The sequence below is a fragment of the Amblyomma americanum genome, chromosome 9 (genome assembly GCF_052857255.1).
Source record: "Amblyomma americanum isolate KBUSLIRL-KWMA chromosome 9, ASM5285725v1, whole genome shotgun sequence".
Lineage (NCBI taxonomy): Eukaryota > Metazoa > Arthropoda > Arachnida > Ixodida > Ixodidae > Amblyomma > Amblyomma americanum.
This window is the reverse complement of record NC_135505.1, coordinates 30484638-30508502: the sequence shown is the minus strand read 5'-3', so window position 1 is coordinate 30508502 and position 23865 is coordinate 30484638. Positions and strand designations below refer to the sequence as shown.

At 45.3% G+C, this 23865-nt stretch overlaps 1 protein-coding gene and 1 pseudogene across 1 annotated transcript in view; both read right to left on the bottom strand.

Moving 5' to 3' along the window:
* The window catches only part of LOC144103980 (L-sorbose 1-dehydrogenase-like), a 98396-nt gene that overhangs the window by 2444 nt on the left and 72087 nt on the right, over positions 1 to 23865 (bottom strand). Inside the window, exons 7-10 of the mRNA XM_077636729.1 lie at positions 22414 to 22581; positions 20628 to 20772; positions 12592 to 12755; positions 4330 to 4507 (exon numbers count right to left, since the gene is read on the bottom strand). Coding sequence (XP_077492855.1) covers positions 4330 to 4507; positions 12592 to 12755; positions 20628 to 20772; positions 22414 to 22581 — 655 coding nt within the window. The remainder of the gene's footprint in view (positions 1 to 4329; positions 4508 to 12591; positions 12756 to 20627; positions 20773 to 22413; positions 22582 to 23865) is intronic.
* On the bottom strand, positions 714 to 2843 carry LOC144105065 (uncharacterized; annotated as a pseudogene).

The following is a 23865-nucleotide window of genomic DNA, read 5'->3' as shown; positions in this document are numbered from 1 at the left end:
TATCAGTGTTCGCTGGCTGTAATGCTAAATTATAATGAAATGCACGAGGCACTGAGCAAGTTGGACCGTTTGTGTGCCGTTTAATTGCATTTAAAGTTTCATCATAAACCCGGAACCGTGTGCCTACAAGTCTAATTCAACAGACATCGTACATTCGAAAGGTTTAATTGCTGAACTGACGATATCTTATTCGATCGGCTTTGTTTGCGTAGTGGGCTATCTTCTAAGAGGGCAAGTGCCAGGCTTTTAACGCCAGTCAGTTTGTGAAGTACGAGACAAAAATCAATTATTTTATGCTGAGTGACAAAACACGATTTCCTAATGTTAGTTTAGTTGCATTGCCGAAGTACTGAAGTTTGGGCCAATCGTTGTTGATACATATTACAAAAATTTATCGCAGCGCCAAGAGGACGAGGACAACTACAGAGAACCATTAACACCGGGAGAGCGCTGCACTTCCAACATATAGTTTATTGAAAAACCGATGCTTAAGTACAGTTCTACAGGCATTGCCGTGCATTGTCGGTACTGCAAATGCAAACCCATATTCAGACCTGCCAACCCGACGATGCTAAATCTACTATAGAGGATGCCAAGAAATACTAAAATTCGGTGAAAAATACTAAAATTATGTTTTAGTACATCAAATTTTTTATTTGGCTATGAAAACAAAGCAACTTCAACTGGTGTTTCAATACATCACGCAAACAACTTCAGAAAGATGTCTTCGAAGTGAAAGGTTGGGACAACACTGAGGATGTTGCTGCTTTTGCCTTCCTCAGAAAGTCCTTGTCGAGCACCTGATTGTGACAGACTACAGACTCCTTACATTTCACAACTAACAGCTGTTCTAGGCTCTTTTCTGACATGGATGAGCGAAACTGAGTGCAAGTCTTCTTCACTTTGCTGAACACTCTTTCACAGTCTGCGTTACTGTGTGGGAGAGTCAGAATCCCTAACATAACTTTTGAGATCGTATCATACATAAAAGTACGGTCAATGTCCTGAATACTGGCAATAGCATGCCACTGCTCGTCTATCCGCACCTGTGTAGTTACTTGTACTGGAAGTTCTTTGAGCTGAAGGCTGCTTAACTGGGCTGGATGTCATCCAGGTCCGAGTCATCATCCTGCCCCTCAGAAACTGGCAAGAACTGCAAAGCGATTGATGAAGTACGTGACATCAGCAAACTTTGCTGTCACAATGCTGGAAAGCCTTGCCACTTCTGCTTTCTTCAGAATCTCTGACTTCAAGGGGAATTTCAGGATGATGTAATCGCTTACCACCACAAAAAAATCTTACTCGTGTAAGAAACTGTTGCTTGTCAGCAATCTTCAGCCTTTCTAAGATTTGTAGAGTTTGGCTGCCGATTACAAGGTCATCATCATCCCTCTGGTTGCCAGAAGACTTGTAATCAATATCTGTCAGCTCACAACTACTCTTGATAACAGATGGTTTCACGAACCGCAGTAAAATCTCCCTGAGCAGGCTGTTCAAAACTTCCAGAAGCACATGTACTTGGGGAGCTCCAGACTGCAAAAAGGTGTTTGTCTTTTCAAATTCTGGTATGACTGACAGCAAGAAGGCGCAGTATGCCTTGTTGACATCTGATGAAAGGAACATGAAAAGTCTTTCTTGCCTATTTAAGACCTTGGCCACTTGCTGCTTCAGAGCTTGCTGCGAAGGAGCTGAATCGATGTCCAGCCTTGGTCGCTTGTTCTGATGTGCGATTTTTGCTGTCCGCGTCGACTTCGGAGAGTCCATCTCTGGATTTCGTTGTTCACATGGTGATTCCAAGGGTTTCTTCGATGGCTTCACTTCACTGTGAAAGAAGCTGAGCAGTGGCTGCCACTGCTCAACAAGCCGTTTCAAGCTCCTACCAAGAGATAACCAACGCGTGTTGACATGTTTCAGGATTTTTTTTTGACTCTACATCATGCAAGCATTGAAAAGCTCTCAGTTTGTCTTTCCTTTTTGAACTCTTCTCCAGGTAGTAGTAGACATCAATCAGCACCTCGTCCACACTTATAGGAAGGCAGGCCGAACCCTTCTGAGCTGCCAAACTGATTAAATGGCAACAACATCCAAGGATGGCAATGTTTTCATGGTTTTCTTTGAGAGCAGCAGCAACCCCATTCTTAGATCCGATCATCACTGGCGCGTTATCGCACGCCATGCCGACGCAGTTCCGTACAGGCACGTTGTTGGCCTTCAGCGTGTCTACAACAAGTGCACCAATGTTCCGTCCAGTTGAGTCTCCCTCGAGTGTAGGCATTGCTAGCAAAGCAGTACGAACAATGCCGTCGACGAATGTGACAACAATCGGGTAGAGCTTTGCATCATTGCCAGCGTCGTTGCTCCCGTCGGTAGCGACCGAAAACGGTCCGGATTGAAGACAGCTTACAACACTACTGACCTGTTGATTGGCCATTTCCTTGGCGATTGCAGCCGTTTTTGTACGAGCGCAAGCGTAGGCCACTGCCTCTTTGGAGTTCGGAAACATTTTCCTGAAGAGGTCTCCCGCATGGTCTGCAGCAGTGAATGGCGCGTTGTGCTCGATGAAGAAAGCTGTGAAAAGGCATTCCGCTCGAATAGTGCCTTGGTCCACCGAAGCGCTAATATCCACCGAGCTTCTCGTTGGTGTCAACGATCTGCGCCGAGTCCTTGTGCTTCTTTGTTCCGAGATGCAGGAGGATGTCCCGACGACCGGCGTGCGCAATGTTCAGATCACAGCGGCAGACAGTGCAGAAAGCATATTTTTCACCCTTGCGAGATTTCTGAATGCACGGAAAATCCGTCGAATAACTTGGTATGAACACTTGAAAGTACTTCTTGCCGGACATCTTACAACGACAACCGCAGCAACAACGCTGCACGCCGCGGAAATCACAACGCCGCCGGCAACACAACAGGCCTAACAAGCCCGGCTATGACCACACCAAACGCACCATTTCAAACGGGCAAACACAACAGAAGAAAGAATGCGAGGAAGTTCTCTCCTTCCTGCATGAACGCGATGGTTTTTAGAAATATGATATTTCTAAAAACCAAATTTTTTGGGCGTGCGTGAAATTAAGTGAAAAAAGAAATCGTAGAGGCATATCGATATGAGACTAGCAGGCAGTCAGTGTATCAGCGCACCGTCTTTAGTTCTGCATGATAAAGAAATAGTATTTTTAGAAAACTGATTGATTTGCACAAGATGACCTGTAGGACTGTGTACTTAAGCTTCGGTTTTTCAATAAACTTTCAGTTGGAAGTGCAGCGCTCGTCCTGTGTTGATCGTTCTCTGTAGTTGTCCCCGTCCTGTTCACACTGGGACAAATTTTTGTATTATGTAGTTGCATTAGTTTGGTTAGTCTGGTCGCGATGTTAGCTTATGAGGAAAAATAGTTGCATTCGATCCTTGAAGTGTGGCTCTAAACAAAGCAGCACAAAGTTTTCAGATTATCCAGATGAAGGCCAGTATGAATGCTACAATGCTCAAGTTAGGGTCCAACAAGCATGTTTAGGCGAGTGCTTTCACAGTAGGAGGCAGCGGACGGCTCCAAAGGCCTCCTATCCTGAAGAAGTTCTTTTTGATCGTGTTTCCTCACATGTATTTTAAGTTTTTAGAAAAGAAACGTACCCCAGTTACGAGGCTGCTAGGCAAAGGGCATGCTGTGTCAAGCACGTTAAGAAGTGCTTCTTTTGATTCGTTGCTGAAATCCGTACTGCGTGAAGCCACGAAAACCACGCCTACATGACTCGTATCGTGCAATGTTATCACGCTTGCGCTTACCACTGCTTGACTAGGTATTTAACTACCTCGAAGCTTCTACAGCGGAACTTCCCAAAAATGCGGTCCGGGTAACCTACTAAAAGGAATGCACAATGAGGCCTAATGAGACAGAGAAGAGGACGTCGCGCTTACATCACACGTTATAACATCGACGTGCGCATGAACTTAATGGATGCCCTTCATCTTAGCTCTCCCTCTCTTTTATCTGATAATATCTCCACTTTTTTTCTTCTCACACTACACGACAGCCGACCCAAACCTGCTGGTTAGCCTCCGCATCTTTCCTACTGTATCATTTTGTCTATCTCTCTAAAGAGAAGGCAGAATCAGAGTTTGGAAGGCTGGTATTTCCGAGGTCGCGTTCCATCGTCAGTGTTTCTGTGAGCAATAGAAGCGAAACCACACAAGTGTCCACGCTTAAGTGATGACACTAGGGCAGTACAGAACTGATGCAAAACCTGTGCCAAGCCTAGTTAAATTGTGTGAGTGCGTGTTGGCTTCTGTGCAAGAGAAGCCAGCGTTCCTCAGTGCACGGCCGAGACACCTGCCTTGCGCGGCCACTTTGATGTCCTCCGGATGGGTGAAGTAGCAAGGGTTTATGATAGGCGGGTCGTCCGGGTCACTGCTGCGGAGGCGGATGTACCCCTTGGACTTGAGTCGATTCAGGATGGGCGCCAGTTGGAACCCGTGCTGGCCACGCTTGGAACGGTAGTATTTGTCGTACGCCTGCAAAAGAGAAACGTTACGTGGGACAACAAACAGCTACGCTAGGCTGCGTGCATAAAGAGATCATGAAATGCTATTGACGGGGGTTAAGAAAAGTGCACGAACGATCGGTATTCTATCACCTGCCGCAGCAAACATTTTAAAGCTAGTTTCATTAAAAAACGAGGACATTGACAATTAAAAATAATGCTTCTCATCTCCCCCTCAACTCATAGACGCCAAAGCAAAAAAGAAGGAAACAGGCGCATCCCGTCCAGCCCACGTCATTTGGGCATGCCCAAAATTAGAAGGATTGGCCAGATTTTCAATTCACGTCATCGGAGCAGAGGAGGCTAAGAACGCGCAGTGAGGTTTCGGCATAATCTGCTACTAGCAGCAATTTTAAACAAAATTAATTGTAAATTGTAGATTCTAAGTAGAGCGTTAAAATTTGACAAGAGTACTCACAAAGGCCACATGCACGGACCTGTTGGATTAGTATGTTGCATATGTAATATATCGACAAATAAAGACTGATTATGACCATCAAAATCCTTTTAGGGTTCCTTTAAGTTTGGCTGCTTTACTTTTGCCTGGGATTTTGGAAGCCGTTCAGCGGGCAGGGCATGTAATGCGCAGAATGGATAATAACCGGTCTGTATTTAGGGAACAGAATAGATACCAACGAGGGCAAAGATTAGCTCTAGGTTGTAGTGAGTTACGCGCGCCCAGATGACGCCGGACAGAGGTAACCGTAGATTAATGAAAGATTCCTTTGTACCGCAGAGAACTTAGCTGGACTGAGCTTAATGATAACCAAATCTCCAGTAAGCTTCATCCGGTTGTAACAAAAAGTATGGCTGCACTGCCTGCGCTGCTTTCAGCCCTCACGGTCATGACGGCATGGCTTGGTCTTGATTAGTTACGGTAGATTGCTAAAGCAGCGGACGACATTCAGAAACTTTCTTTGCCATAACAACTCGGCGCTCAGATTACTTTAAAAAATAATCATGCCCTCACGTGTCTTAACTTGGCTTCCCGTGTGCTGCAAAGTGGTTGAGTAATATTTGGCGCTCGCTGCCTGCTGTTGCTTAAGAACGCACACTGCACTGTGCACGGCTGCAGAAGTCTTGGCGGTGTTGGCTGTACAGTAGCACCAGGCTGTCAAGTTCATATATGGCTGCGTCGTGAAAAGTGCGGAGTGTTGTTTCTGACGTTCAAGGAGGTACAGTCGTGAGCAATATGAATGGAAACAGACATTTTACACGTAACTGCTAATTTTCTAGTTATTTCTCCTCTAAAGTAGAGAATGACTTTCGGATATCATACAGCAAAAAGAATCCTGATTAGAGAACAACAAAAATTGTGCTTGTCACACGTAATTAAGGCGTAATCAGTAAATGAGTGCTGGACTTTGTTCCCTGTCATAATGCTCACTACTGTACATCTTAAGTTTTAAAGCGATAGCTTCTTTAGGACAGTTTTTGTTGCGAATTGAATCGCAGTTGGAGTACTACGCTCTAACTGACACCTAGCGGCCTCTCCTACCTACCAGATAGAATGTAGTACTGTTGACATTGAACCGTAACAGAATGCAACACATATCCTCGTGCCACGCAGGTGACCATTGCAGCGGTTGCGTTTGTGGAACCAGTGGCACGGTTACTGCTTTAGCTACATTGGCATAGGTAGCGTAAGATCGCCAGTGGTGTTTGTAAAAAGCGAAACAAGTTCATTGTTCTGAAGTCGGTGTTCAGGCACTTCTCCGAACAAGAGAATCGTAAAATATGGTCCTCTGTACGTGTGACTGGTTGTTTTTATTCGATGAGCCTGCCAGCACAGAAAGGTTACAGGTCAGGATATTAATCTAGATTGCACCCTTTGAAGGCCTAAGGTGTAACTTGCGACCATTCTATTCCAGCAACTCGTCTCCTCTCATTTTAATCTCGCCTCCTCATCTCACTCATGGCTGTCATCAGGGAGGCCATGCTTCCCTTCTAATTTATTGTTACCTTATCAAACCTCCTTGTCTTATCTCCGAACTACACGCCTCGCCCACATTCATCTTTTCCTCAATTTTTGCTATGATATTGCGCTCTCGAGTCTCTGTTATAACTGATACAGGTCTCCTTCTGTCGCTCAACATTACCTTTATTGTCTTCCTCTTCATTACACACAGTGCTGTCCTTGGTCGAAAATATTTCTTTCGCCTAAAGCTTTCGGTCTCGTAAGAGAGTGTAGGGGCAGGATGCTCCTCTTGTGGAATAAAACGTTGTTAATTCGACACCTGTTAATATTAAGAAAAACCTGACAATTTGTCCCATTAAATATATGCGCTATTCTTTGTCATGAAATTGACGCTAATACGGTGTAATGACCGCCACTGCGATCCCACGCTCACCACTGATGTATCTACAGGTGCTGCTGCTGATTTTCCTGGGCCGGCCATGGACGATGCACAAGACGGAATGCCTCAACGATACAAGCTCCCAGCTCGGCGCGTGTACGTCAACCGACTGCGGCCTATCAACATGTTTTTTGCCTGCGTCACCTATTCTGGATGCTCCGCCACTTCTGGACGCAGTGGTCGATTCCGTCTGGCAACGTGGGACTCTGACTGCTGATCGGGCGGTACAAAAGTGCGCGCCTTTCGACGCCCCTCTGGGCCACGGCACCGCCACTGCGATCCCACGCTCACCACTGATGTATCTACCGGTTGGTTACTATGACGCTTATTCTTACCGTAACGATGACGTCTGTCTTTTAGCGGTGTCGTGGCCACCTCATGTTTTAAAAAGTTTCCGCGCTGGTGTATCCTATTTATGGTGTCTGCTAGTTTTGGGAGGCGATGTCGAGCTAAACCCGGGACCCATGACTAAGGCTCAAGAGGAAAAGCTGGACCTTGTGGCTGGTTCCATCTTACGCCTTGAAACCAGCAATGCAGTCCTTCAAGACTCTGTCAACAAAGTGCTTCAGATTCACGCAGACTTAAAAATTGACTTAGAAAAACTAACAAAGCGAGTTCACGATCTAGAGCAGAAATTTGCAACCGCACCATCTGCTGAGCTCGTGGGGAACAGTGACAAGGGTCTCGCAAATGTACAGGCAAAAATTGACGACCTTGAAAATCGCTCTAGGCGATCCAATGTTCTATTTTACGGTATAGATGATCCAGAGAAGTCGGAAACTTGGGAGGAGTCTGAACGTCTCGTAAATGACTTTTGTAAAGAAAAACTTGGGCTTACTGTTGAATCTGTTTCCAGAGCACATCGCGTGGGCCGCTTTTCTTCCGAGAAAAAGCGGCCTATCATAGCCAAATTTTTTAATGAAAGAGAAGTTGACACTGTCATGAGCCGCGGCTATAAGTTAAAAAACACTAATTTAAGCATCTCGCGCGATTACTCCGAAGCCGTTCGCGAAAAGCGACGGAAGCTTCTCCAGTTTTCAAAATCTATTAAGAAAGATGGGGATAAAGTGCGACTCGTTTTCAACAAGCTCTTCGTTAACGATGATCTTTACATGTGGAACACCAACGAAAGTCGAGCCATTCTTGTATCAGGGCGCGAGGATAGCGAATGACGTCCTCCCTCCGTTTCCGTTAACCTGCGTTCATCGACCATCTCACCTGCCAAATTACATTGTGGTAATGATAACGAATGGCTGTTTTTGTACACCAACATTAGAAGTGTTGTAGCTAACGGTATTGAACTATCATCTTTCATCGATTCATGTCAAGCTTCTTTAGTGGTACTAACTGAGACGTGGCTGAACGACACTATTCATGATGTCAACATCTTTACCAGTGCATGCAATTTCAAATTTTTTCGCTGCGATAGACAATTGCGAAGGGGGGGCGGTGTTCTCATCGCGATAAAGGAGGATTTCATTGCCACACCTATCGTTATCGATTCTTTCCTTGAATGTGTTTGGGTTTCTTTGAATGATGGTGCATTTCGTGTCATCATCGGCGTTTTCTACCGCCCTCCCGACATGTCTGGTGCGTTTTCAGATGAATATCATCGGGTGCTCAGTGAAATGTATGCGCGTTTTCCCAATTCCGCTGTTATTATATTTGGAGATTTCAATTTTCCAAGAATTAATTGGTCAACGCTTTCCGTAGTGGACACAGATGCAGAAGCACATTCTTTTCTCAGCACTTGCCTTGATTTTTCACTAACACAACTCATTAACCAACCAACACGATCAACTAAAGCCTCTTCCAATGTACTTGACTTAGTTCTCACAAACAAACCTGATATATTTTCAGGCATAACTCATGAGGAACGCATCTCTGACCACGATGTTATCACTGGGTACATTAAATTTCGCACTAGTAAAAAGATAACTACTAAAAAGAACATAAGATGTTACGGCAAAGCAAATTTTGATGCAATTAATGCAGAATTATTAATGTTTTCTGATAAATTTTTGCATGATTTCTGCTCTCGCTCTATAGAGCAGAACTGGATCCTTTTTAAAACTGCCCTCAATGATCTCATCGACCAGTTCATTCCCATGTTAACCATTACCTGTGATAGCAGTTCTCCTTGGTTTACCAACCGTCTTCGGCGGCTGAACAACAAAAAGAAAAAACTATACAGACAGGCAAAACTGAATGGTCTTGTGAGTTCACATGACAAATACAGAGCATGTGAAAATGATTATAAGGCACTATTAAAATCTACTCGGCGCAACTTTTTTTCTCGTGACATGCTGAAAAATAATATTCGCCGTTTTTGGCGTGTGGTAAACCCAGTAATTCGACCTGACATCACTCTTACAGATTCTGTTGGTGTTCCCATCCCTGATTGAGACTGCGCTCAACTTCTTAACGATGCGTTTCTAACTGTGTTCACAGATGAAGACATTACATCCTTGCCTACATTAAGCGCACTAGTGGAACTAACTATGGACGAGATAGTCATCAGTGAGCCTGGTGTTTTATCTCTACTAAACAATCTCAAAACATCTTCTAGCGCTGATCATATGGGCTTCAATAATAAAATTTTAAGGAATACATCACATAGCATTTGTTCCATGTTAACCGCATTATTTTCCCAGTCGCTATCAACTGGCACCATTCCTAACGACTGGCGCATAGCTAAGATAATACCCATTTTCAAATCAGGTGATCGTGCTTCTCCGCTTAACTATCGTCCCATCTCCTTAACAAGTACAGTTTGTAAATTACTCGAGCATATTATACATACTCAGGTCATCAACTACCTTGAAGATCATAACATTATCTTCGATCATCAGCACGGTTTTCGCAAGGGCTACTCATGCGACACCCAACTTGCCGGTTTTATTAACGATATTCATGCACTGATTGACGCTGGTTTCCAAGTTGACGCAATATTTTTAGATTTTTCTAAAGCATTTGATCGCGTTCTACACCAAAGGTTGTTGCTTAAACTTTCCCAACTGAACATTCACCCTAATATTATTGCATGGATAGCAGATTTTCTCTCATCTAGAATTCAGTTCACATCAGTTAACAACTCTAACTCATGTTACGCTAATGTTACGTCTGGAGTTCCACAAGGCAGTGTACTGGGACCTTTACTTTTCCTTATCTATATTAATGACTTACCCAATTGCGTGACGTCCAGAATCAGACTATTTGCTGACGATTGTGTGCTTTATCGACGTATAACCTGTAACACTGACAGCCAGCCACTGCAGTCTGATCTTGAAGCGATAAGCTCATGGTGTTCTAATTGGTTAATGCCTTTAAATCTTTCCAAAACTAAGCTCATGTCTTTCACTAACAAGCCACGTATTCCTACCGCCTACTTTCTTGATAACAATAGTGTAGAATTCACCACAAGTTACAAGTATCTAGGCATTAACCTACAATCCGACTTATCATGGAATCATCATATTAATCTCACTCTTGCCTCCGCTAACCGTACTTTCGGACTTCTCAAACATAATTTAAAAGAGGCCGCGACACATGTAAAAAAACTAGCGTACACCACATTAATCCGTCCGAAACTCGAATACGCGTCTGCCATTTGGGATCCTCATCAGAATTATATCATCAGTAACATCGAAGCCCTGCAAAACCGTGCTGCGCGATTCATCTTTTCTGATTATTCATGTTACACCAGCGTCACCTCATTGAAGACTAAAGCCGAGTTAGATAACTTAGCACTGCGCCGAAAAATTTCCCGTCTGTCACTTTTCCACAAGCTTTATCACCATCCTTCCCTTCATGATGAATTCTTTCAGCCACCGCCAGTTATCTTTCCACGTCGCGATCATCCTTACAAAGTTAAACGCATTAACTGCCAGTCATTTCATTATGCCTATTCTTTTTTACCACGCACAATAACCGAATGGAACGCTTTGCCATCAGAAATTGCCACTGAATCTGATCTAAATAAATTCCAACATCTTATGCACTCATGTTTCAACAACTAAAAAGGTATTTTTTGAGCATTCTTTTCTTCCGCCTTGTCTTCTTTTTATTTTATATATATATATATATATATATATATATATATATATATATATATATATATATATATATATATATATATATATATATATATATATATATTGTACTTCAGCGCACCTTTTCCAGTGTTGTCTTTTTCTTTTTCTAGCGGTGCTGTTATTTATGCTCAAATTTTGCTGTTATGTGCATTGTAGCGACCCTTTCTGTGAATGCCTATTTATGATTATTATTTTGTGATTTCTATTTTATTTTAGTGCAATATCTTTAACCTTATAACAATGCTTTGTACTTACTCCCCCCCCCCCATGTAATACCCTCAAATGAGGGCCTTTGGGGGTATTTTGAATAAATAAATAAATAATGCTGATAGGCGGCGAAAGTCGCATTAGCACTGGCCGCCCGAGATGAAATATGGTGATGGTGAGAGAGCGACTGAGAAGTCTGGCCTCTCTATCACGGTCACTTTTGAAGAGAACTTTTGAGGTGCGTGCGTGCGTGCGTGCGTGCGTGTGTGTGTGTGTGTGTGTGTGTGTGTGTGTGTGTGTGTGTGTGTGTGTGTGTGTGTGTGTGTGTGTGTGTGTGTGTGTGTGTGTGTGTGTGTGTGTGTGTGTGTGTGTGTGTGTGTGAGAGAGAGAGAGAGAGGGGGTGGGTGGGCGCTGCTTCATTTTAACCACGAATTTCTTTGACATTTTTCATCGAAAACGAGGGGTTAAGCGTGGCTTTACATCACGAAGTTTATGGCATGGGTATACCATTTTCTTGGCTACCATTCGGAGAGAAAGTTTCGGATATTTTGGAAAATTAAGGCTGCGATTTGGACAAGCTCGTACTGATTAATTGTTAAACAGTGCTATTTAACAATGGATTTCGGAAAAGTGAGCCCTCAGATTCAATGTCAGGTTTCCCACCATGTTCGACGTGAGGTTCTCTCTCATGTCCGGCTTCGGGTTCACAATTTGTTCGCTTTAATTTACGAAGAATTGGAGGTAAAATAGTTCCATGCCTAATATTTCGGACTTTGGCTTCTAGTGCGTACATCCGGTTCCTGATAATGCGCGGTTTTTCATTTCAGATTGGAGGCATTCTCCGCTCAGATGTGATTTCGTGCTCCTATCATTGTTATCGACCTATTTCGGACGCCTACCTAACGCTAATTGAAAAATTGCGACAGTGTTCAGTTAAATGAAATATTAGGTGTATTTCCGTTAGTGTCGCTTCTGATGGGTAGAAGTTGAAATCTGAGGGCGGATCAAACAACCACGCAGAATGAGGCTATTACTTTTTTTCTCGTTCTACGACATAAATCAAACCAATCTACGCCCAGAATTTCTGAAGAATGATGGTGAGACGTAGGAAGACTGTCGCCTTCTGCAAATCCACGCGGCACCTGAAAAAATTATTTGGAAATTCGGGAGGAGCATAAAATTAGTGCAGCTATTCATAGCTGCGCATGTAATCCCTTATAGTGCACTGCGTCCTTGAACCGGGCATGCTGAATGTATACTTGGAATTCCACAAATAATTTCGGCATTTTAGCCCTGAATTGATCCCGTCCGCAGGAAATGTACTCTGCGCACACCTATCCTCACAGTACGAGCCGGACGATACGAGACAGAGCGTATTATATTTTGAACACGAGTACCTCTTGCGTCAGCCCTGTGTCGATCAAGTAACGCTCCCCCTCTTCGCTGGCTGGCGACACTGAAAGGAGCACTATTTCGACGTCCGGGAAGTCCAGGCTTGCGTTGACGTACGAGGTGCTGACGAACGCCACCGCCTCGATTCCCGCCGGTATGGACAGCGGCCCTGCGGTAGCCACAGCCTCATATCAAAGCTGGCATGCGCCAGGCTTAGCCACTAAGAAGGCTATTAATTTTATTTCCCTTGGCGAACACTGGCGCGCACAAATTAGAACTCAAGTGTAAAGTAGACAAGCGCTTTTAGAGAGGTAGGTGAGTCAGGGTCTTTGACAATTGATGACGACGTCGTGGTATGTCGTCCCCAACAATCTTCGCGGCCGCCTGCTGTATTTGCAAAAAACATCCAGGCTTGCCTGCGAGTGCAGATTAGCGGTGCACTGAAGGCAAGTGCGTTTGATTTTTGTTTTTATTAAAAATTTAATCTACCGTCCTTCGTGGCTACGTCGCCGCTTGTTCAGCAGCTAAATAGGCATCTTCAACTAGGAAATTGAACTTGGCAAACGGGGCACCTTATCCTATGAAAGATTGCAACTCGAGACGTAAACAACGAAAAAGAACCGCATTTTCACCGCGCGGAAGTAAGTGCCGATGTGGGCCATCCTCAGAGGCCTGGGACCGCATGAAAAATGTATTGAGGTGATTGCATTTTTTAATGAAAACGCCTGGCAGTGTAGACATCTGTATTTCATTTCTTGGCCATGTTCAACTTGTAAAACTCGGTTTTGTGATAGAGTGACCCCTTAGTGAGTATTATTCTGTAATCCACTAACAAACGACAGCTGTAGTTTTCTTTCAGTGCGCTTTTGGGCGGTGGTAGCTGAAAGACATGGAGGAGGAGAACGCATGATACTCCTTAGAAATAGGGCTCCTGTTCAAGACATTTGAAGAGCACAGAAAAACGAAGACGTCCCGAGGGCAGTCACTATAAATAAAAACAAGAAAATCATGTAGAAGGAAGGCAGTGAAACGTGAGCAGACATAGCTGAAGCAGTGGGGTGGGGTCAGGCGACGGTAATGGCTATTTACTCCACTTCTTTTTCTTCCTCTCTTATTTGCAAAAGCTTCTTCGATCTCCTTTAACGTTATTAGGTTTCCGCCGCTTCGTCGTTATTTTTTTAACAAACCTATTTCGGTTCTATACCGTAATTACGTAACTAAGGTTTTTAATTCCGTAAGACTCCAAACGCCTCCAAGAAAGGACTACTTTCGCGTTTTACAAACTTCACTCCGCATCGTGGACGTGCGCTTTCGAAGTGCCGCTGCTTTCATTACTGTTAAGTAAATAAATATAGCCCAATAATAAATAAACAGCAGCCTCGAGCACCAAGCTCGTGAGCAACTGGGGTTTTCTGGGAGGGCTAGGACAGGTATGGCGCAGTTATTCTCACACATATTCACCTGGGCAAGCGCAAACAGTATAGGATCATCTTGAAAATACCAAACCACTTCTTGAGATAATGTTCTGGCGCCGAATTTGCACAACACGCAACACGTGAGAGACCCTGACACCGCATGTTCTTGGAAGAGCACAGCTATTTTGTACGAAGCGTGGCTCCTTTGCTAAACTGGTTATTGTGCTCGAGGGGGGGGGGGGGGGGGGGGAGGAGGGGGCAGTAGTGCGATTTCGCCCGGACGCCTAGCTCGATTAGTGTTCATCGAAGCTAACACCTAGAGCCTCTTCTGAAGCGGTGTAAGTTTTGCAGCGCTAGACGTCTTAGCCTAGTGAACATGGCTTCCCTGAGTCCTCTGCGTCAGCAGAGTCCTGTGCACAGGGAAGCCACAGGCTCGTCCAGCATACCGTTACTTCCCCGTGCACGAAGACGGTTCCTTGAGCCTAGGGCTACCTTCGTCTTCATCGGGTAGAGCACGCAGTCCCAACAAGGCAAATCCTAACACCTCGAGGTTCCTAAGGTTAATAATAATAATAATAATAATAATAATAATAATAATAATAATAATAATAATAATAATAATAATAATAATAATAATAATAATAATAATAATAATAATAATAATAATAATAACAATAACAATAATAATAATAATAATAATAATAATAATAATAATAATAATAATAATAATAATTGGTTTTGGGGGAAAGGAAATGGCGCAGTATCTGTCTCATATATCTTTGGACACCTGAACCACGCCGCAAGGGAAGAGATAAAGGAGGGAGTGAAAGAAGAAAGGAATTAAGAGGTAACATAGTGGAGGGCTCCGGAATAATTTCCACCACTTGGGGGTCTTTTAGTCAGGTTAGTGAATTAGACAGGTCCTCAATTCACACTTGCGATGGCACTACACCAGTCGTCGTCGCTGGCGATTTAGCCTCCCCGTCAAGAGTAATTAGCAATTCTTGGTCCAAGTCGCAACAGGCTTGCACTTTAAAAACCAACCCAATTTGGTCGACAACATCATGAAACACGTGCATCTATCTTGAGTTCAGCGGGCCCACCGCGTTATGAAAGTAACCACGACCTCTTGCAAAAATTTTAGTGCGCTATATCACTAAGGTCTCGAAAAAAACCCCGTTATCTATTTTAGAGTCTGGAGCCGGCTAGACCTGCAGAAATGAAACAAATGGGGCCGCGACTGCGCCGCGCCTTGGCTTCGAACATGCGATGGAGCGAACAGATCAGCTTCTTTGGCCACTGCTCGAGACCACTATGCTATCGGCGCTTTTATTTTCGACATAATATTTGTTGCAGTGGTACAACATTTTATGAACGTCAAATACTAGGTACAAACGTTAGAAAGACAATGGCAAATCAACACGATGCATAACGCGACACATTTAGGCAACCAAGCACGAGAACAGAGACAATGCAGAGCACAGAACTCACATTGAGTGCCACTCCGGTTCGTACTGAGTCTTGGTATACGCTTCCTTTAGGCGTGTAATCATTCTACTAAAGTTGTCTTTTGTAGAAGCAACAGATTTACAATGTCGGTTCATCATCCGTGTTTTCCAGAGACAACACAGAAAGCCAATAAACGTTGTTGGCAGGAGGAATAATACATTCTCGTCATTCGACGCATGCCAATAAACTCCACTTACCATTACAGCAACCCTCCAATCGTTTCCAGCGCGCTCGCCATAAAACGAGGAGAAAAAGAACAAACCGATTTCACCGGCAGTTGCGCTACGCCACCGCTGCCGCGATGCACTGTGGGAGTTGTGCTACTGCGGCCGGAGGCCGCGTCGGCGCGGTGTGTGGCGCACGCGCGAGCAGCAGCCCTGCTTGCATCGCCACACAATGTTTCTCTGCATGAATGCTGCATTTGTGAGCGAAGTTGGTCAACCTGAGGTGTGTCATGAGCTCCAACAACTGGCCGAAGTAGTGGGTTCCCCCATCGTTTGTTTTCTACAAAAGAAAGGTGCCGAAGAGAGCGTAGAAGTGTTCATGAGAGGCAGCTGAAGAAGTCGTGTTCAGCACATTTAGCACCCCTGTCCCTGTTGATCAGCGGACTTTGGCAAATGGTAAATTTGTAAGGTCTGAATCTGGCTGAAATGCCTTTAACGCGCCAGTCAGCATTGAGGCAGTTACTTTAATTGCCAAAACGAAGGCGATCGGATTTGCCATCACGCTGCGTCGTCAAGCCGTCTTTGCAGCGATTTCTGCCCGATATAGGGTTGTAAGTGAAGGACTGTGAAAAGTTTTATTGTCAAATTCAGGCAGCCGCCATGCGCGTTTGATGCCCGTATTCACTACGACACCTCAAGCTGCCATACTAGCGATAGTGCTTTCTCGATTTCACGAAATGAAAAAGCATGGCTACAAAACTGCGGAATTGCAACCCATCTGTGCCGGCGTGGAAGACGTCGCGTGGGCCGCGACCGGTTGTTCCCCCAACCAGCTTTTGCATGCCCCGGCACCGAGTACTCCTATCATGCGCGGCGCAGGATCTTACACTTATTTCCATATTCTGTATTTGCACAGTCATGGTCAAAAGTGTTAACGCCACAGCGTTCAGCTGCAGCGAAATGAATGTTCCTAGAATGCTCCGCGTACCGGATCATTCAAAACACAAGTAAATCAGGAAGCTTCTCTATCGCAAGAAGAAACCTTCTTTTAGCATTGCAATGTCATTCTGTCTTTAATAGTGCCCTAGTGGCTCTGTTATGCGGCTGAAGCGAAAAGCCTTTGGCCTTAAGACTTTTGACCAAGACAGTACAAGTATCTTACCCCCTGCCCCTATCCTTTCTTACCATTGCTCCCCCTTTCTTTCCATCTCCCTGTCGTTTTATTCCCGCTAGTCGCAGCCCAGGTGCTTCAGTTCTCGATGGCAGATATCGCGGCTAGCAACATCTTTTCCTTCCATTGTTATTTTATTAATAAATATCGACTAGCAATATAAACAACAATGCATGACGTCTTGTTGCACATAGTTCTTTGACCATAAGTGATATTGCCTTTCAAGCATTATGCCATTTATGCCGGGATATCACCCTTACTTTGCTCAGTATTTTTCAAGAAAAAGGGCCATATTGTCACGTAGTAGTGACGGCAGTCGAAGCAGCGATGAAGACGGACGAAAGGGTCTTCTAAAAGAGAACTGTTTATTGGGCTGACTTGCACCCAAAATGGACTGAATCACTCGGCGGCGGCGAAGCTGACAAGCGTGCTTGGCGGTCGTCGAACAGAAATGCGGCGCTGTCGGGCCGTGCTCAATTTAAAGCGCTGATAGCGAACTTTCGAGTCTAAAGAGCGCAGAGTACTAGAAAATTCCGGAACAACGCAGAATCAGCTCTGCCTGGCTGCGATCAATCGAGATAAATCTAGTCGCGTCTTGCGTAGCAAACAAAGCGATAAAGTGATGTGGCGGCACATTTGAAAAACGAACACACCGCAAATATTCGCGGCAATCTAATGTTTACTCTTCAGTCAACATGTTCTTACACTTGCTGAGAAAATAGCGAGAGTGAGTCGTACGGTAGGCTCCCTGGCAGCAAAGATTATATTACCCTAAATGACATAAGCACCAAAATGGCAAAAAATAATAACAAAATCCTTGTGAGACGACTAAAGTGAATGCCAGGATAGATACAGAGAATATTAAAAATGCAAAATAAATTGGCAGCAAATGTTAGCACTGCCTGAAGACGTCAAACGTGTGCAACGCTATGCACAGAAATGTTGTGCTGTCATAATGAACGAAAGTGACGGTCAAGCGCGTTTTTATTGTCATCTGCAGTATTTTTAAAAACAAAGTTCGAGTAATTAGCCCAGCGTCTCCGCGGCGGTTGCTCCATTAAGCAATTCACCACCCTCTCTGCGCTGCTCCTGCTGCGATTAGCATTGCAACCCTCGAAACTCCGTAGTGGCGCCTCTGTTTCCTTTAGCTCAACACAATAAATGAAAATGCGGAAAGCTACTGCGACCAGATATAATGGCGATTAAGGTGCCAAGGAAAGTGGGATGTCGTCCAGACGACGCCACGAAATACGGTCAAGATGGCAGCTGGACAGGTCCGGTCAATGCGCGCATGCGCAGTGGGCTTTGTGAAATCGGTCTAATCTTCCCATTCTCCTGAACATTCCTCACGGCGCGCGCAGCTTTAAGCGCATCCCAGCGCAGGGGCCAGGACCTCCTCCTCCGTAACTTTGGAGAAGCAGGGCGTACACGGACACACGGACAGATTTCCTGTAGAATTCCACCGCTCTCTAGAAGATGGCGGAGAGAGACGGAGCTTAACGTGTGCTGCGACGCCTCTTCTCTCTCAAAGCGCCCTCGCTATTTTCTGGAAATATTGAACTAGGTTATTTAACAGCGTATTGAATCATGTTATGTGGTTCTAAGTCAGGCTTCGCGCAATGATGTGGTCGGGCCCCAGCTTTCAGCAAGCTGTGCAGAGCGAGCTTGGAGCTCAAGCGTAATTTTGTGTCACCTTTGGTAGCTGACGGGTTCTTTGTTACGCTTCGCGCCTTGATGTAGGCAGGTCCCGGCTTTCGCCAAGCCGTGTAGGCCAACCTTGGAGCTCGAGAGTACTTTTTTGTCAGCTTTGGTAGCTGACGGGTTCTTCATAAGGCTTCGCGCCGTGATGTAGGCAGGCCCCGGCTTGTGCCAAACTGCGAAGAACGAGCTTGGAGCTAGAGAGTCCTTTTGTGTCAGCTTTGTTATCTGAGGGGTTCCTTGTCCCGTTTGCGCCGTGATGTAGACAGGCCTCGGGTTTTGCCAAGCCGTGTAGAGCGAGCTTGGAGCTAGAGAGTACGTTTGTGTCAGCTTTGTTAGCTGATGGGTTCTTTGTCACGCTTCGCGCAGCGATGTAGGCAGGCACCGGCTTTAGACAAGCCGTGTAGACCGACCTTGGAGCTCGAGTGTACTTTTGTGTCAGCTTTCGTAGCTGAGGCGTTCTTTGTCTTGCTTCGCGCCGCAATGTAGGCAGGCCCCGGATTTCGCCAAGCCGTGTAGAGGGAGCTTAGAGCTCGAGTGTATTTTGTGCCAGTTTTGGTAGCTAAGACGTTCTTTGTCAGGCTTCGCGCAAGGGATGTAGCAGGTCCCGACTTTCGCGGAGCCGCGTAGAGGGAATTTGGAGCTCCAGTGTACTTTTGTGACAGCTTTGGTAACAGCGTGTGCAGCCCCTGTTTCTCCTCTGTATGTCTTTGTTCCTGTAGGTTTTCTTTTTATGTATTATAAAAGTCCAATTATTCCGTTCGTCCGTGTTTCATCCTTCGTCCATCGTCTGCCTGTCTGCTACGAGTCTTGTGCCAAATAAAGGAGCACCTCGAAAGAAGTGTGGTGTGACGAAGGAAGCACTCTTGACATCTTTACTAAAGGCGCTATTTATAATGCACTGTAGCGTAAGGAAGAGGAGAACTTTTATGGCGCTTCGGCGATTGGTGTTCACCGATTCACATGACATCGATGGAAATCCGACTAATCAATGCTTAACCTTCTTGCATCTGCCAGCCCCTATGATGTCGCGATAGCAGGTGCAAGTGGGGGGATAAGGACGTCATGAAAGTCGGATGACGCCATTGGCTTCAGGACTTGCAATGAGAGACATTCTCCTTTTCGTTCTTAAGTTGTATCCCACTATAGACGAGCTGGCTGTCACCAGTGCCCTGCTTAAGAGGGGATGCCACTGCAATCTGTCTTTCTATGACATTCGGACCAGACATAACAGGACGCATCGGGCATTATTGATGTCCTGGCCCCATCAATTCGCAGAAAAGAGGCTCGCAGCGTGGCGGGTGTCCCAATTCAGCACGGATGACATTGCAAAAGACGTCAGCTATAGTACTCAAAGAACGAATCTCGCTTCTATGCTGGAAATCTTTAAGGAATTTGCATTCCGAGTCAGAGTACCAAGGCGAATTACACTTGTCCAAAAAACGCCTGCAGTTTTTTTCCCCCAAAGTAAAGCGTATGTGGAGAATGGCCTGAGCTACGTGTGCCGGTGAGTATTTTTACATAAACTTTGGATATTACGAACTTTTCTGCCGAGGGAACAGGGTGCCTAACCAATTGGCGTACATCGTACAAAAATGCTTGTTCCCCCTGTATTGAGAGCTGCCTATTTAATATTTGCCTGTAAATAAATTATTTGTCAGGTTTTCTCGTCCGCGGTCCAGGTTTGTCCATGTTTGAATCGCAAGGGGTCCGACGTTTCGACTGGTTCATCGCTGCCTTTTGTGTCACACTAGTGGTAGGCCCATCTCAGCAGCAATAAAACACATAGCTCTCAAATAAAAAGATTTGACAACACTAGGTAGTAAGGCGCCTCAGACCTTCGACGTACTGCGCATCTAACGGAAGCTTTGTGCTTAATCACGAAGTGCGCGCTTTCTAAGAATATCGCATCCGTCCATCCCAGGCGAACTCCAATGGAAGCAGCTGGCTAGATTCCGCATGTATACAAACTTGTTCCAGTGCACATTTCCTTGGCTTTTTTACTTTTCATGCGGGAAGTTGGAGCCAGGAAGTTGAGCCTGCCCGCCTTTTATAGCTTATGTGTGGCAAGCAGGCGCACTCACCTTCCTTGCGGAAGGCGTAGTTGAGTATGATGGAAGCGCTGTTCAGCTTCACCTCGCAGCTCTTCTTGGCGGTGGCTGCGATTCCGCCGACGAAGAGGTGGTCCTGCAGGTTCTCGCCCACGGGCAGGTCTGCCACCACGGGTATCTGCACGTTGCGTGGGCAAATGATCGACAAAGAGCTGCCATGTAGGTGGAAAAACGCTGCCATGTCACCTTTTCAACACCACTGCAGATACCGTTTACAGTGTAACGGCTGATGTTTGCATCCTTTAAAAATTACGCCATCTTGCAATGAGAATTACCCATGAATGCCTCATTTCCATGGTACCTATACTGCTCATCTTCCTGCCCTAACGCCATTAGTGTTTTAAGAGCGTTAGCTCTTACTCATCCCATTTCGAGATTTCGTGGGGTCTGCTACCACCCTGAGGACACAGCGCCATCTGTGGCAGTAACTAAAAAACAGCACATCTCGCATTGGGACTTGTAGCGCTATGTACAATAACATTGTGGAAACAACCATCTGCCGCGTGATAAAGATGACGTCATTGTCCAATATGGTGGACAGAGGTGGAACTTTGTGTGTGTCTAACAAAGGATTAAGCCGGGCTAGTTGGTACAATGTTTGCGTGGAAACAGCGCAATAGACGGGACCAAGAAAGGAAGACACAAACACGGGCGCTGCGAGTATGCGTTTGTGCGTATGACGTCAGCGGACGAAATGGCGGCATAGTTTCTCGAATTCAATATGGTGGCCATTAAAATTGCTTGTGCCCTCCCTTCTCTTCCCCCTTAACCCCAGTATGACGTGAGGGGACGAAATGGCGGCATAGTTTCCAAGATGGCGGCCAATAAAATTTGTTGTGCCCTTCCATCCTTTTAGATGATATCAATATAGCATTGCGTTTCGCTTTTACGTCACTACCGTCGATTTTAGACTCTGAGATAAGAATGCGGGATAGTTCATCATCTATGACGAGTTGCGGCGCACCATGGAAAAAGCGACAGAGGAATGTTGACACTAAAGCGCATACTACCAACTGACATTTATACGAAGGAACTAGGACTTATTCTGATTTCGGAATAAATTACACAAACAAGAAATGATATTATTGATGCGGTAATGTACCAAGCATCGTCATTTTATGGTTTGTGTAATTTATTCCGAAATCAGTATTAAGTCGTAGTTCTTTCGAGTAAATGTCAGTTCGAAGTCAGAGCTTGTGTGTAAGGTTGTCTCCGTGTGTTCGTACCCAGAATTCTGGGCAAAAGCATTTTTGAGCTTGAAAGCGTTTATGAACGCAGTTTTTTTTTCATATAATGTAAGAATTCACTATAACAATGAGTATATTCGCAGATTTCTCGACAGAAGTCTTGTATTTTTTCTATTCACGATTTTGCTATCATTTAAAAGCGTTCCCCATTGGTTTTCTAAGGCACTATTAACTGTTCGATGCGATCGCTGGGGACACTTTAAAAGAAAGATTTGCTACATATCAGAATTATGAACCATTATCTCCAATATTTCCATAGCAGTGTCTTAAAGTTTTCCTATTTTCAAAATAAATTTTTGCCCGAGAAAGCTGGACACATGTGTTTTGTGCTCTTCGCTGCAGTTCTTCGCTGATATTGCAAGTCTTGTACAGTGGCCCCTTTCCAGATCTGTGAGGGTTGAGACGTTGTGCTTCGAATAAGGGCGTCATCAGCGTCAGGAACTCTGCGACAAAAATGCGGCGAAACGGCGTGCGTGCACTACACTTTTATCATCATTCAGTCCCCACCATACCCCAAACTCCTCGAGCTGCTTGCGGGGACCTATGCCGGAGAGGAGCAGCAGCTGTGCGGAGCCGATGGTGCCGGCGGACAGGATGACCTCCTTCCGGGCGAGCACTTTGCTTTTGTCAGCGCCGCGCTCGAATTCTACGCCCACGGCTCGGCGACCGTCGAACAGCACCTGCGATCACCATCAGCGCGAACACGCCCTCGTCAGGTACGCTGACCCCTTATGTGGTGCAAAAATATGTAAAGAATTAGCAGCTCAAGCACTATCACAAGCAATGTGCGAGAGAAGCGTTAAACATCGTCAAATTGTACTGAATTAAGTTCGAAGTCTGAGGTGCAACATCATCATCGCCACCCGTTGAGTACAGTTCGCTTGAGGACACATCTACTAGTACATCTTAGTTGCGTTAAGCCTTACATGCTGAGTCACAGAAAAAAGCCTGATGTCATCAGGCAAGCTGATTATCTGATTCCCATGAACACGGTTTCCTACTCTGGGCGCCGGCCAGGCGCTGCCAATAATCGCAGGTTTCTTTCAACGGAGCCGATTGATCGGCGCTACTTACGTAACCCTTTACTGCTGAAATTGTGAAGAAACGAAGCAATAATTATTGCCTCTTACAAATGTCACTAGCAAAATTTTGTTGGCATTGCTGAAGGTCGAGAAATAGGCATGTCGCTTATTAGCAGTATTCTCCATTTTATGAAGTTAGGCCGAATTATGTGAAAGGCAGAATCCAAGGTTTCTCAAGAAGTCCAAGGCCCAGAGAGCCTAAAGAACATTTTATACAGTAAATGTGACTTTCTATTTGCCTCGCAAATGCAGCATAAAATGAGACGAGGAATTGTTTGAAGTTCGGTGACAGCTGCACATTCACCCACCTCCTTTTTTTCTTTTTGCAGTTTGGTTAGAGTGAAGCGGCAAGCTATAGGCAAGTTGGTGGATCTTCATCTTGTAAATTGGGTTACTGGCCTAAACATACGGTCAACAGAAGAAGAAGCAGACATGGCTCACGCAGCCTGACAAGCAGCGGACTGATTGAAGCTTGCAAGCTAGGGCGTTCGAGTGTGTGTGGGCGTGAAGGCTCTTCCGGTCTTCTTCTCAGAAGTTCTCCGAAGGTCGACCGACGCGGACTCCCTCCTTTCTTCGGCGAGGCCGTTCCACGTGTTGGGGTTTTGGCCAGGTGTTTTTATTGCTGTACCTATAGCTAGGGGCACTGTCCTCTTAGGCCTAGTGCGATGTCTTTAGCTTCCCCGGGTGGGGGCCCGGCTCTCTGGTTCGCCATCCTTCCGGCCCAAAGTTTGCCCTTGGATTCTTTCAGTCGAAATGGCGTCCTGACATCCCAGTGGCGCTTGTACCCTTTGAAGACGGGGCACTAAAATTGAAAAGTTCTAAAATGATCCAGGAGCAGCTGAAGGATGTTACCAGCCGCCACCTAGAAATCTCTGAAGTGCG